The sequence below is a fragment of the Pelophylax lessonae genome (genome assembly GCF_965119305.1).
Source record: "Pelophylax lessonae genome assembly, chromosome: 6".
Classification (NCBI taxonomy): Eukaryota; Metazoa; Chordata; class Amphibia; order Anura; family Ranidae; genus Pelophylax; species Pelophylax lessonae.
Genome location: NC_138773.1, coordinates 107398547 through 107414267, shown reverse-complemented (window position 1 = coordinate 107414267; position 15721 = coordinate 107398547). Strand labels below are relative to the sequence as shown.

The 15721-nt window shown below is 45.8% G+C and overlaps 1 protein-coding gene across 2 annotated transcripts in view; it reads right to left on the bottom strand.

Annotated features, from left to right (window-relative positions):
• Window positions 1-3665: 3665 nt before the first annotated feature.
• USP42 (ubiquitin specific peptidase 42) overlaps window positions 3666-15721 on the bottom strand; it is a 137791-nt gene continuing 125735 nt past the window's right edge. For both annotated transcript variants that reach the window (XM_082261879.1, XM_082261880.1), the window contains one exon: window positions 3666-3765. In XM_082261879.1, the coding sequence (XP_082118005.1) occupies window positions 3758-3765 (8 nt within the window). In that variant the 3' untranslated portion in view covers window positions 3666-3757. The remainder of the gene's footprint in view (window positions 3766-15721) is intronic.

Sequence of the window (15721 nt, the reverse complement as noted above, 5' to 3'; positions counted from 1 at the left end):
GGACTCAAAAAGCACTTTGGCCAACAGGGCCAACTGAGGTAACATGTCACACAGGAGAATCCGAACACCGGGGGGCAGGGACCCCAGGCCGCAATGCAGTCAATCACTCGCAGGGCCCAACACAACCGGTGTCAAGGCCAGCAAACCTGGAGAACTCTCCAGAACTGCCACCAACATGCCACTGAGGACAACAGGTCGCAGCAGCTGCAGGGTAAAGGTGGAGAAACAGTAACAATAATAGGGGTAAACTGTAATGGTCAAGTGAACCAAAGTTCCGCGGTACGGTCAGATCCTTTGAGCTCGAAGACAGCCAGGATGAATGATAATTCCCATCACATCTCAGTCATAGTATCAGCAAGTTAAAAGAAGGCAGTGTAGCACCACCTCAACTCCCCAACAGCAGCCAAGAAGGATAAGAGCCTCAATCTTCACCCTCTAATGGAGGTGGGCTGGGGCGTAGAATGTGGTCATTGCGGTCAATCCAAGGAGGAGGCCTCAGCAGGGTTCTCAAAAAAGTGGCTCTGACCCCGCAGTTATCCGAAGCTTCGCAGGGTACGACATGGCATATGAGGCCTGTAGTTTCTGCAGATGCTGTTTAACCGCAGAGAACTTCACCCTGCTCCTCAACTTCAGCAGAGAAGTCAGGGTAAAAAGACCCGCACACCATTAAATTGGACATCACGGCGCTCCCTCGCCAGCCGAAGAACAGTCTATCTTTATAGTTAAGGCGTGCAAGCATGGCGCGCGGAGGGCGGCCCGGTTACAAAGTGCGGGGGGGGGGGGGGGAATTTTCTGAGATAGGGGCCTTTCACACGGGCGGTCCGTATGTCCATTTTTCCTCCCATCCGTTTGCGGATGAAAAACGGACATAAAGTATGTCTATTGGATTGAGGACATTAGTGGATGACCATCCGCTTACATCCGTTTTGCCTCCATTCCTTTCAGTTCCGTTTTTTGAGACAGAAGATAACCCTATTTTTCTTCCGTTTAAAAAAACGGAACGGACGCAAAAACAGATGTCAGCGGATGTCATCTGCTAACGACCGCAATCCCATAGACATACATTATGTCAGTTTTTCATCCGCAAACGGATTAATGAAAAACGGACATGCGGAACGGACCCTACTGAAGTGTCATCCGTGTCAGTTTAAAAAAAAAAAAAAGTCACTGAGCGGAAACAAAAAAAAACGTAGCTGACCGTGTGAAAGGACCCATACTGAATTTTGGGGTTTAGCTGTAACTCATAATCAAGAATAAAAAACAAATGCTTGAAATATATCACTTCGTGTTTTGAATTGAATTACTGAAATAAAAACTTTTTGATATTTACATATATGATAGATAGATAGATACAACTTTATTGTCATTGCATAGTACAGGTACACAGCAACGAAATGCCGTTTAGCATCTACCAGAAATGCAAAATGTAGCAGTCGTGCAAGAGTGCAGATTACCATCTAGCATATTTACAAATTAAAAAATATATATATATATATATATCTATATATATATATATATATATAAATACATACACATACATTATATACACAAATGAGTGTTAAATATTGGGCAGAATGTACCGTAATGATAAAGATACATACAAATATAAATAGTGCAGATGTACTGAGTGAAAAAATATATACTATGTAGTATGTACACGTATAGTACAGAGGTTATATACAGTCTTTTGTTTCTGTTTGTTTTGTAGTGATTAACGGTGTAGTGTTGAGTTCAGTAGTATGATGGTGGATGGAAAAAAGCTGTCCCTGAACCTGCTGGTTCTGGTGCGCAAGTTTCTTTATCTCCTTCCTGATGGAAGGAGGTTAAACAGTTTATGACTGGGATGCGAAGAATCCTTGATGATGTTGTGAGCTCTCCGCAGACATCTACTGTGGTGAAGGTGCTCAATGGCAGGTAGTTGGGTGCCAGTGATGCGTTGAGCGGTTTTGACCACCCTTTGCAATGCTTTACGTTCACACACAGTGGAGCCTCCGTACCATACAGTGATGGAGTTGGTCAGGATGCTCTCAATGATGCAGCGGTAGAAGCTCGTTAAAATCCCCGGGGACAGATGAGATTTCTTGAGACATCTCAAGAAGTACAAGCGTTGTTGTGCTTTTTTTACCAGAGCTGACGTGTTCTGCTGCCAGGACAGATCCTCAGAGATGTCAACTCCCAGGAACTTAAAGCTGGAGACTCGCTCTACCTCAGTTGATGTTGACTGGTAGATGTCTCCCGCTGTTGGATTTCCGGGAGATATGAGATGCACCTGTATACACAGGCTCAGTACTGACAACCAGGCAACTAGCATTTTCAAAGTGGAAGGCCAGCAGTGGCAGTGCTCATACTTCTCTCCTGGCAGATTTACCTTAATGAGTCCAATACACTTATCGCTCACATCTGACTCAGCCTATGCACACATCATAACCACAAGAAAGACACAACACAATGTAGTTTGTTTAAACAGTGTTTATATACTAAATTTGACATGCTACATCAGCTGTGGAGCTCTCCGCAGATGAAGCTTTTTTTTGTTCATATATATGTGTGAATATATATATATATATATGAAACTGGACACAGTCATCACGCATAAACAATAGATTATGCAGTTAACTAATGTATACACTTTTCTGGCCCCTGATGCAGGAGTGAAAACTATAAACTTGTCTGTTTTAAACTTTTCTGATGTAGTATTTAAATAAAATCACAGTATGAAGTTTTGAGTTGCTGAGAATTAAAACAGAATAACCTGTAACCCATTTAAAACATCTCCAACAGAAAAAGGGTTTTTTTAGGTTCATGAAATTAAATTAAAAAATAAAACTATCATGTTTAAAGACAAATCAACATTCACAAGTGACAATTTCCTGTTTTTTGGAATTGTGTATGTAAACCAGGATAAATTTTACATACAAACACAGAAAAGGGGGAGCGAGAAGCTGGAGACAAAAATTCTCCAAATATAAACCCCTGGCTTTTAATCAGAACGCTAGGTCATTTAGTAATAGAAAATCTTATGGAAATGCAATGATTCCTCAAGCTTCTGTGAAGGTGTAGCATGGGAAAAAATACATGCTGTGTAGTACACAAATAATCCTGAGTCTCTTAGAAAGCAGCATTTGAGAGCACATGTTCCAGGATGTTTCCAATTTTACATGGGCCTAGACTCCAAAAAAAAAAAAAAAAAAGTTTTGCGCTTGAGTTTTAAATTGGATGACAGGTCTAAAACATAAGGAAACTATTTCAAAAATACTTGTGGTAAAGTTTTTCACATGAATTTGTGAAACACGAAGTCCAATAACTTTGTTCGCTTTTACACACCGAGAGGAATGGGTAGTTGTGTTGGTCTTTAGTCAATTGACCATGATGCACACCGTTGATAGTACGTCGACTACAACCTGGAAAACCAAAAATTTCGAAGCCAATGAGTTAATGTTGGGTTTTTGATTCTATCATAGCCACCACATCCAAGTATGAACTATTAGAGGGATAACTGCAAAAGCTTTTAGTGGAAGAAGAAAAAAAAAAATTCCGCCTGGTACTGAGAAAGGGGGGGACGAGCACCCAATGGTTCATGATAGAGACTTATTAGGCTCGTTTGTGAAGAATGTATCAAGTGTTGACTCATTTGGGTTGTTAACAGAGGGCATTTCTTGACTGTTTGAAAGAGTCTATCCTGGCTTTCTCCAAGATGTGCTCTAATAGTCTTCAATCCAGTGTTTCCAGGAGTCAACGTGTGCTATGTGCTTCATTTTCATCGTTCTAAAACAAAAAACAATTAATCATCAGTCAAGTAAACATTAAAATTGTGATAGCAAGAGCTCAATTTCCCTTAAACAGGGTGAATATTGATGACTTGGAAACAAAAAAAAAAAATCAGATTTGGTTTTAAAATTAAATCAGATTTTTTTGATTTTAGTAAAATGTATTTGCAGTAAAAATCTATCTAAAAGATAGTTTTCTATTTAAGACACATTATTCATTTTAATAATTTAGTTTATTCAGCATGAAATGGAGCTTAGTTATGTAGCATGAGGCTGTAAATTCTGCAATATTGACATTTTTGGTCAACTCATTCAATGAATCCAAGCTCTACAAGCACTGCATTGATGCATTCACACTACCAGCAAGAATGAGTCCTTACACTTAAAGAGCACCTGTCATTTTAGATCCATCATGGCAGCGCCTGTTATCAGACATCCACTCACCTGCTGCCGCCACGATCCTCACCTTGTTGTGTCACTGCCACATCACGAGCCATCCCATTAAAGTGAATGGGATGGTCGATGAGTCAATAGCGGGTCAGAGGAGGAGCCGCTGCAGGACAGAGATGACAGTTGCTCTTTAAAAATGATGATTTAAAATTGGGTTGATTTAACCAGAAGGTTTTACTCCCTTAAAGCGGTTGTAAACCCGAAAAAAAAAAAACCTGCAAGACAAAAGGCATAATCAGCTAGTATGCATCGCATGCTAGCTGATTATGTATTACTTACCTTAGAACGAAGCCCCGACATGGACCCCCGGACATCGCTGCGGGCACTGCCATGATCCCTCTGTGTTTCTTCTGGGTTCGGCGGCTCCAGCGCTGTGATTGGCCGGAGCCGCGATGACGTCACTCCCGCGCATGCACGCGGGAGTGATTTTCCCGCAAGCAAAACTGAAGGTCCCCCCGGACCTTCAGAGCGCATGCGCCGCTCGCGGGAGCGGCTGCATGTACTGCAAATATCTCCTAAACCGTGTCGGTTTAGGAGATATTAATCGTACCTACAGGTAAGCCTTATTATAGGCTTACCTGTAGGTAAAAGTGTCAAAAAGCGGGATACTACCGCTTTAATGACCAAGCAATTTTTGCAATACTGTACTGCATTACCATAACTGACAATTGTGTGGTCGTGCGACGCTGTACCCAAATAAAACTGATGTCCTTTTTTCCCCCCACAATTTTGGTGGTATTTGATCACCTCTGCTGTTTTAAATTTTTGCACTATAAAACAAAACAAGAGCGACAATTGTGAAAAAAAAAAAAAAAAAAGGATTTTAACTTACGTAAAATCAATTTCTCTGATGTTCATTGATGGACATAGCTCCTGATATTCATAACCATTGGGTTGAGGGGAGGGGGGTTTGTGTGTCCTTTGCAGGGACATGGAACTGCAAATGGAACCGCCTCGAAGGTTTACACCATCAGGCCAAGCACCTGCATGCAAGCCCGGAGGGACGTTGGACAACAGGAGGCAAGTTGTAGCCTGTAATTTATGGAGTTAGTCCAGAGGAAGGAGCACTCTGGCTAAGGCCGAGTCCAGAGTCAGGCCCAGATAGTCCAGCTTTGTGGACAGAACCAGAGCAGACTTCTGAAAATCCAGAATACAGCCAATCTCCCGGAGAGCTTGTATTGTGATCTCCAGGTTCTCCACCAGAGCAGAGGGAGACTCTGCTCACAGAAAGAGATCGTTCAAGTAGCCCAGTACCACGATCACCCGTTAGCGTAGAAAAGCTAGCACAGGGGCTAACACTTTTGTGAAGACCCAAGGAGCAGATGTGAGACCAAAAGGGTAACGCCACAAACTGATAATGCTCCTCTCCCACAGCAAAACAGAAAAAAACGCTGGTGACTGGCACATATTGGGATGTGAATGTAGGCATCCTTGATATCGATAGAAGCAAGGAAATCACCCTGACGCAGGGATGCCACCACCGTTCGAATGGACTGCATTCTGAACCTCTTTACCCGAACAAAGTAGTTTAGCACCTTAAGGCCCAGGATTGGACGCACTTTCCCTTCCTTCCTGGGAATTGAACAGGTTGAGTAAAAACCCTGAAAAAGTTCTGAGGTCTGAACTGGGACAATCACCCCTTGAAGGAAGAGGTTGTGTACTGCCCCAAACAGTCCTGTAAGTGGTCTGGGGACAGGCACAAGTTGCAAGGTTTTTTCCTTCCCGGTGGACAAGAGCAAAACTCGATCTTGTAGCCGGACTGAATGGCTTTATGGACTCCACTTGTCTTGCACCAGGGAAGTACACGGGTCTGGAAACCAGCGAAGATGCCCCCCACCCCGATATGGGTGAGGATGCACCTTCATGCAGAAGGACCCTTTTCCACGGGTCTGGAGAAGCCCGATTTTGGCTCGCCAGATTCATTTGGATCCTCCAGAAGAAGCCCTGAAAGGCTTCGAGCCTTTGTCAATCGACCCTGAGGGACGAAAAAACTTATGGGCTGAGAAGGAAGGCCCACATCTTTGATGAGGTTCCTTGCCCTTAGTAGCCGGTTAAAAAAGTACTCTCCCCCCTGGTGAGACCTTTAATGAGGTCACCCAGGGTAGCTCCAAACAGGCAATCTTCTTGAAAAGGAAGAACAGTCAAGGCCTTTTTTGGAGTCTGATTTGCAGACCAGCACTTGAGCCAAAAGACACGCCGAAGTACCACTGCCAAAACAGGGAGGCGAGCCATCGGGGGAGCCGCATCCAAAGAGGTATCACAGATGACCTGCAGTGGCTGGACCAGCTGGTACACCAGTTAGGCAAAGAGCTGTTCCCCCTCCAGGTCACAGTGTAGGAGCTTAGCCCACTCGGTCAGAGTTTGCGATACTAGAGCAATGGTGAATACCGGCCTTATTGCCGAACCAGCCAGAGTGTACATAGTGCCTTCCAGTCAGCCGGATCCTTTAAGGCCGGGGACTCTTCAACCGGAATCATGGTTGCCTTGTTTAATCTGGAAACTGGAGGGTCCACCATTGGTGGCACAGTCGTCCCTTCTAGGGATAATGCCTAGTAAAGCACTTAGGGACCCCACGGGGAGTCTTTGGTCATCCCCATTCTTTAGCGACAATTCTGTCTAAATGAGCGAGGAAAGGAAACAACTTTGCCACTTTGGATGGCTTGTGAGTGCCAAAGGATAGCTCCGCCTCTGTTGCAGCTTCAGCTGCAGTCTCCATCTTCAGGGTCTCACGCACAGACACAATCAGTGCATGCACCAGCGCCTTTTCGTGTGCGGTCGCAGATATGGAGGAATCATCCTCACTATTAGAGGATCCCAGGCACGTGGTTGCAGACCCAGCAGGGTCCGCGGAGGCCGAATCAGATTCAGGATCTGATGAGGCAGTGGGTGCTTTTTGCTAGCCCGTCGGCCGCAAGCCACCTCCACCCGGGACACAAGTAACTCTAGGACCAGCGACAGCGCATGGATGGATGGTTGGGACCCTGCAGCCTCAAAGAGGGGATCAGGTGGGGAAATGTGCTCCAAAGATTCAATGAGTCACCAGGGGGACCCCACAAAAAAAGTAAAAACAAACACTAAGGGAAAACCCTCCACCATGCTTGCAGCACCACCCGGTCGCCAGGAACAAAGCACCAAGCGATCCTCAGCAGAGAGAGAGAGGACCCCACCAGACTCGCCACCCACAGAAACAGGCACCTGCAGCCACCAGCAGAATCAAAATTTCCCATAGACGCCAGTTAAAAAAACAGGAGCAGTGCCATGCCAAGCTGACCACGATTTCCCATAGACGCCAATGTGCCTGTACTCACGAGTGTACGTAAAGTGAGGGTACGTAAACCCGGGTATGCCCGTATAGATTGCAGCTTACCAACCATCTGACGTCATGGCTGAATTTGCTTCCAGGGCAGCACCTGAGAGCTAGGCTCCTCCCACCTGAAACAGGAAACCCATTAGTCCACCATTCTAAAGAAAAATCAGTCATACCTTCAGCCTCAGTAATTTCAAAGTACTGAAAGCTCTTTGAATCCTCAAAACCCCTTTTCTAATGATGTTTAGGGCAGGAACTGATGCTGCCCTGGAAGACTTCTTAGAAAAAGAGTTAACAGGTACCCAAGTCTGTTTTCTCTAATTGTCTTCCAGGGCAGCACCCTGATAGGCTGTCTCAAGCATTACTTACTAGGGAGGGGAAAGTCTGGAGCACCTTGCGACCAAACATCAGGTCTTGGCTGGACAGCTGGTCGAGATGGTAATACCTTGTAAAGGTATTGAAACTCAACCATGTTGCTGCTGTTGCCCTGACTCTTTCGGCACTTGATGAAGCCCAAGCCCTGGTTGAGTGGGCCGTGACTCCGCTCGGCGGAGCGAGGTCTAGTGCTTGGTAAGCTGTTTGAATAGCAAGCTTTATCCATCTGGCTATCGTATTTTTCGAAGCAGACTTCCCTTTGTTCACTCATGCATAGAGGATGAATAACGCGGTTGTTTTTCGCCATGCTTTAGTTCTTTTGAAGTAAGCTATCAGGACCCTTCTTACATCCAGCTTGTTATAAGTGATTCTTTTCCTACTATCCATTGAATTTGGAAGGGAAGGAATTGTCACCTCCTGAGTTCTGTGGAAAGTTGAAGAGACTTTCTATAGGAAAGAAGGATCTGGTGTGAGAATAATTTTATCTGCCAGAATTAAACAGTAAGGTTCTACCATGGCTAGAGCCTGAATTTCACTGACTCTTACTGATACTAGGGATGCACCGAAATGAAAATTCTGGGCCGAAACCGAAAATGCAGGATGCCCTTGGCCGAAAACGACTTTTTCCCCCCAAATAATTTTAAAATAGATAGAAGAGGGGCATACACCAAAAACAGGCAGCGACATACAAATGTCGCTGCCACCCTGTCACAGTATATGTACTGTGACGAGTTGGCAAGAGGTTAATTTAATTACCAATTGTATTAGTATTATGCAGCATGAGGGGGTTAATGTATTGCCACTGCTGGTCACTGATGCATTAGTGACCGACCAGTGGCAGTTAATTAACTCCTTTGTGCTGCATTAGTGCAACCAGTATCAGTGTTAATTAACACTGGTTGCACCGATACTGGATGCACTAATGCAGCACAAAGGGGTTAATTAACTGCCACTGGTAGGTCACTAATGCATCAGTGACCAGCAGTGGCAATACATTAACCCCCTCATGCTGCATAATACTAATACCAATGGTAAGCTCGCCTCAGCTTCCCCCCCCCCCCCCCACTGCCTCAGCTTCCCCCCTGCCTCAGCGTCCTTACTGTCACTCAGCTCCTCCGGTGTACTTCATTCAAAAGTCCCGCCTCTGGCCGGCGGCCCGCCTCCTGGTGATGTCACTACTACTACTACGATCTGTGCATGAATGAACTGACACACTGGGCGGGAGGGCGGGCGAGCAGCCGCTAATAGCTATAACTATGTGAGCCCCTAACTTCCCTGTCAGCGGAGATACCCGCATGACTCAGTGGTCACACCCAGGGTCACAGCTCACATGGGCTGGAGAGATTACCAGTACTAATGGCAGACCCAAATCAGGCCATTGGCCTGGAAACCTTGCTACACAAATATTTAATAACTTAAAAAAGTAAAGTCATTTCGAGTCATATGTCTCAAGTCAAAGTCAAGTCTCAAGTCATGAATACCAAGTCAAAGTCAAGTAGAGTCTTATTAAATTTTAGTCAAGCAAGTCTCAAGTCCTCAAACTGGTGACTTAAGTCAAGTCATGTGACTCAAGTCCCCCACCTCTGGGAAGTATACCAAATGATTCTTCAGAATTTCCAACAGAGCTATGTGACAGAAAGAGACATCAGAATCGTCGCTGTCGTCACTTTCTGTACCGGATGACGAAGTTTCCCACGAATTGCCATTGCTCAGTTCTTCAAGAAACTCTGTTTAACTGTTGCTGTTTTTCAGTTCGTCTATAAGCGCTTTTGCGCAAAAAAAGAACGATTTTTGGATGCCATGGTCGTTCTCTATTTTCCAGGCACAAAGAACTGGAAAAGTCACCAGGTGAAATCCTGAGAAGGGAACCGGAAGACAGGTGCCGGCATCGGCCAAGCACACAACGGGAGGACAGTGGGGGGAATCGCAGGGGAAGGGGAGTTATAAAACAACAGATTTCCATGCAAAACAATGTACCGCTTTTAGTACAGAAATCCTGACTTATTCAGACCCCCCAGGGAGGTTAATGAGGGCAGGAATCTTTTTAGGAGTGTGTCTTTTGCCAGCCTAATATCTAGGTGGGAAGATAGGGCTGCCACTTGAACTTTCAAAGTGTTATGAGAAAACCCCTTGTCCGCTTCTTCCTGCAAAAAATCTAAGCTTGCCGGAATAGCCCCTTTGACAGGGTTCCTTTTGTTCTCATACCGGAAGACAAACTTTCTCACTTTCTCATGAATTGCTCTGGTCACTGGTTTTCTGGCTAAAGATAGTGTCAATCACCCTATTAGACAGACCTTTGTTGTGCAACCTTGTCCTTTCAGGCACCGGGCCGTATTACTACATGACCTTGTGGCTCGTGTGGCTGATTCACCCTTGCTTCAGGAAGTTCGGTATACTTAGAAGTATTAGATGAGGCTGTATGCGGAGGTTCCCTAAGTCACTGAAGCAAGATCCCCTCTGGAACGCGCCTGCATGGGATCTCAGGGATAGTAGTGGCTTTACTCCGTCCACGTTCTGCCCCTGCAAGCAAGCTATGCTGTTTTTGTAGACTGGCATTTTGTTCGCCTGCTGATCACAGAGTAGCAGCTCGTCTGGACCTGGTCCCAGCCCTATGACTAGCTGTATTAGGTGTAATAAGGCTTTGGACCTTAGCTGTGAGCAGATCCTTGGTACTGGCGAGATGCCAACCAGCCGAGCTGTGTATGGAAGATGTGGAGGGGAGGCCAGCCTTAGAACCACAAACCTTAGGCATCTTAGATATTCTGATATTCTTACGGATTCCGCTGATGCGTCCGCCAGGAAAGCTGCCGCTCTGGTTGGAGTGGGAATTGTTTTTACCAGATCCTCTCTTGGGGTGTCCCCCTCTAGCCATTCTTGCAGCTGTGTCAGCCAGACCAATAGGGTCCTGGCTGTGCAGGTGGAGGCTATGGCTGGATTTACATTTGCAACTGCAGCTTCCTAGGCTCTTCGTAGAAGTGGCTCTATCTTTTAATTAATCGAATCACAGAGTTCTGGAGTTGTCAAAAGCGGTCAGCTTTGCTAGCGATTCTGGCGAGCGAGGCATCTGATACCTTGGGGAATTTAGCCCAGGGTTTAGTATCCTCCTCTGTGAACGGATGCCTGTGTTTAATTGTAGCTGGGTTAAAGAGCTTCTTTTCCGGTTCTATTCATTTTTTGTTAACCAAGTTTTTTTTAGAGACTCATATACCGGAAATGTTCTAGGTTTTTTCGGTTGTAAACCATTGTACATTTTATCATGTAGAGAAAGCTCTGCAATCTTTTGCTCCTTGATACCCAGTGCATCTGTAATGGCTCTCAGTAAATTATCCGTGTCTTCCGAGGGAAAAGGTTTACACTCCAATGCTGGGTCCTCATTACCTGTGTCCATGCAAAGGCCCCCTTCATGATCTGATTCTGAGTTATATCTGCATCAGATCCTTGCTTCACCTGATCCCTGCTGAATGAGGGGATGGTTGACGTGCTGGTAGATGGCGTACTGGCTCAGCTGGAGCCTCCAGTTTTTCTACAGCTGTGCGGAGGGGACCAATTGTGCTTTTAATCTCCTTTTTGAGGAACCCCTGTGACTCTTAGGCCACCATTTTACCAATGCATTTCTGGCATAGGTGTTTCTGGCATAGGGACTGCTGAGGCCTGAAAAAACTCTGGCATAACCAGGTATGGTCTTGGGGGGGAATACCACCGGCATCCTGACAGCTTGGGGGAGGGGGGGGTGGTTTCATACCTCAGTAGGGCAAAACCTCAGGCAGGGGGGCTTGCTTGCCCCAGTGTGCTGCCCCTGACCTGCACTGCCCAAGGCTCGCTGAGCTGAATGTGAGGCTGGTCAGGGAGCCTCCTGCAAACAGCACAGAGACTGAAAAACTGTTGCAGCTCTCGTGGGTCCAGAGGAAACGCATTCAAACTGAGGCTGAAGGTATGACCAACTTCTATAATGGTGGACTGCGTTTCCTGTTTCAGGTGGGAGGAGCCTACCCCTGGAAGACTATTAGAGAAAATGGCAACTTCAAAAAACTCACCATGCCTCTTACTGTCTCAGCTTGTCTACTTTCCAAAAAGGGGTAATTTGGAATTTGTACTGTCCTGGCGTTTTAAGAGCCTCAAGAAATGAGATAGGCCATCAGTACATCAGGATTGATCAATTTTCAAATATACACCGAACAAAATTACCAACGCAACACTTGTTTTTGCCCCCGATTTTTCATGAGCTGAACTCAAAGATCTAAGGACTTTGTCTTTGTATACAAAAGGCCTATTTCTCTCAAATATTGTTCATAAATCTAACTAAATCTGGGTTAGTGAGCACCTTTACAGAGAATAATCCATCCACCTCACAGGTATGGCATATCAAGATGCTGATTAGAGAGCATGATTATTGCACAGGTGTACTTTAGGCTTGCCACAATAAAAGGCCACTCTGAAATGTGCAGTTTTATCACACAGCACTAGGCCACAGATGTCGCAAGTTTTAACCACTTAAGCCCCAGCTCTATTTCGGACACTTTTTGTTTACAAGTTATAAATCAGTATTTTTTTCTCTAGAAAACTACTTAGAACCCCCAAACATACATATATTTTTAGCAAAGACTCTGGAGAATAAAATGTTGGTCATTGCAATATTTTTTGTCACGCGGTATTTTTTGGGAAAAATTCAGAAAAATCACATTTCACTGCATTTAAAAAATACTAAACAGTAAAGTTAGCCCATTTTTCTGTATATTGTGAAAGATGATGGCACGCCAAGTAAATAGATACCCAACATGTTACGGTTTAAAATTGCACACACCCGTGGAATGGCGACAAACTACGGTCAATAGAAATCTCAATAGCCGCCGTTTTAAAATTTTTTAATGGTTACCAGTTTAGAGTTAGAGTGTAGCTCTTTTTTTAATAATTATTGCTCACGCTCTGGCGATCGCGGCGATACCTCACATGTGTGGTTTGAACAGTGATTTAATTCGCGGCTCGACTTCCGTATATGTTTTCTTTCGTGCGCGAGCCAACGGTGACGGCTTTTTTTTTTTTTTCCTATTTTATTTTTTTACTTTATTACAGGTTTAACAAAAAAAAATAAAAATTTAATCACTTTTATTGCGGTCACAAGCAATGTAAACATCCCTTGTGACGCCCCCTCCCGCTTACCCGGGTAACGATCGAGCGGCTCCCGAGCCGCATAGATTACCGGCGGAAAGCCGACCGTTGGCTTTAAACCACGGTACCGGGATGGTGCCTCTAGCTAGAGGCATCATCCCGGTATAACCCCGCAAAGTTTGCCGACGTAGCCTTACGTCATTTTGCGGTAAGTAGTTAAGGGAGCGTGCAATTGGCATGCTGACTGCAGGAAAGTCCACCAGAGCGGTTGGACGTGAATTGAATGTTCATTTCTCTACCATAAGCGGTCTCAAAAGGCATTTGAATTTGGCAGTACATCTAACTGGCCTCACAACTGCAGACCACATGTAACCACACCAGTCCAGGACCTCCACATCCAGCATTTTCATCTCCAAGATCGTCTGAGACCAGCCACCCGGACAGCAGCTGCAACAATCGGTTTGCATAACCAAAGAATTTCTGCACAAACTATCAGAAACTGTCTCAGGGAAGCTCATTTGCATGCTCGTCATACTCATCGGGGGGTCTCGACCTGTCTGCAGTTCGTCATAGTAACCGACTTGAGTGAGCAAATGCTTACATTTGATGGCGTCCGGCATTTTGGAGAGGTGTTCTCTTCACGGATGAATCCCAGTTTTCACTCTACGGGCAAATGGCAGATAGCTTGTATGGCATCGTGTAGGCGAGCAGTTTGCTGATGTCGACGTTGTGGATCGAGTGGCCCATGATGGCGGTGGAGCTATGGTATGGGCAGGCGTATGTTTTGGACAATGAACACAGGTGCATTTTATTAATGGCATTTTGAATGCATAGCCCAGAGATACCGGGACGAGATCCTGAGGCCCATTATTGTGCCATTCATCCACGACCATCACCTCATGTTGCAGCATGATAATGCACGGCCCGTTGTTGCAAGGATCCATACAGAATTCCTGGAAGCTGAAAACATCCCAGTTCTTGCATGGCCAGCATACTCACCGGACATGTCACCCATTGATGTTTGGAATGCTCTGGATCGGCCTATACGACAGCGTGTTCCAGGTCCTGCCAATATCCAGCAACTTCGCAAAGCCATTGAACAGGAGCGGACCAACACTCCATAGGCCACAATCAACAACCTGATCAACTCTATGCGAAGGAGATGTGTTGCACTGCATGAGGCAAATGCTGGTCACAGCAGATACTGACTGGTTTTAAGACCCCCCCCCCAATAAAGAAAAACTGCACATTTTAGAGTGATCTTTATTGTGGCTAGCCTAAAGCCCCGTACACACGTACCGATGGTCGGCTTACAAATGTTCCTCTTTTCTCCCCGGGATGTCGGTGTCTGCTGAAAAGTGCAAAGACAGCACAAGGACAGCACAAGAATTTTGTCCGCCGACTGCAGAAGTGATGTCATGTAATGGTTAACTTTCCCTGTGTTTTCTATTTTCTGAGCATGCCCAGTCTTGCAAATCTGCGGTCTGTCGGCCGAATTGTGTACTGACAGGCGAACAATCGTCCGTTCTGGTGTCGGCATACAAATATTTTCATGTTGCACGAAAGACTTTTGTCCGCGGATTGTGCGCAGACATCTGTCGGAGGCACCATACTAACACGCGTACAATCGGCAGATCCTTCGTCCACCGACGTTTGTATGCCGACGATCGGTACGTGTGTACGGGCCTTAAGTCACACCTGTGCAATAATCATGCTGTCTAATCAGCATCTTGATATGCCACACCTGTGAGGTGGATGGATTATCTCGGCAAAGGAGAAGTGCTCACTAACACAGACTTGGCCTTTATCTTAAATATTGTTCACAAATCTGTCTCCTCTCAGGCAGGAATTTCGAGTGAGGGCAAGATGGCCCTCACTCAACTCTATGGCCTTGGCGGACCGGTGCAACGTCATACGTCACTTCCTAGCAACGAGATCTGAGGTCGTTTTGACCCCAGATGTCACATTAAAGAGGTTCCGTCACGCTTATTTCTATTACAAGGTATGTTTACATTCCTTATAATAGGAATAAAAATGATCAAACCTTTAAAAAAAATAAAAAAATAAAAATTAAAGCACCATGTCCCAGTTAGCTCGCGCGCAGAAGCGAACGCATACGCAAGCCCTGCCCACATATGAAAACGGTGTTCAAACCTCACGTGAGGTATCGCCGCGATCGTTCGAGCGAGTGCAATAATTTGAGCCCTAGACCTCCTCTAACTCTAAACTAGTAACCTGTAGAAATTTTTAAAGTGTCGCCTATGGCCCCTGTCTCTCAGGACCTGGCTTTCAACAGCCACGCCGTTAAAGCCAGCGACTGTAAAGCAGGATGGAAGATCTTCCCGCATTGGGAGCCGCCAGGGGGGCTCAACAGCTAGGCGAACGATGTCCGCGTACCAGGACCGGCGTGGCCAGTCCAGCACCACCAGAATCACCAACGTCGGTTCCGATGCCAATCTGCGAAGGAACCTGGATAACAACTGAATCGGAGGAAAGGCATACAGCAGACGATACTGATGCCAAGGCGCCACCAGCGCATTCCGAGGCGTCCACCAGAGGATCGCGCGTTCTCACCACGAACCTTTCCACCTTGTTCAGCAGAGACGCGAACAGATCCACATCCGCGGTGCCCCACTTCGCACACAGCATTTGAAAGACCACCGGGTGTAGGGACCATTCCCCCTGGTCCAGGGTCTGGCGGCTCAGATAATCGGCC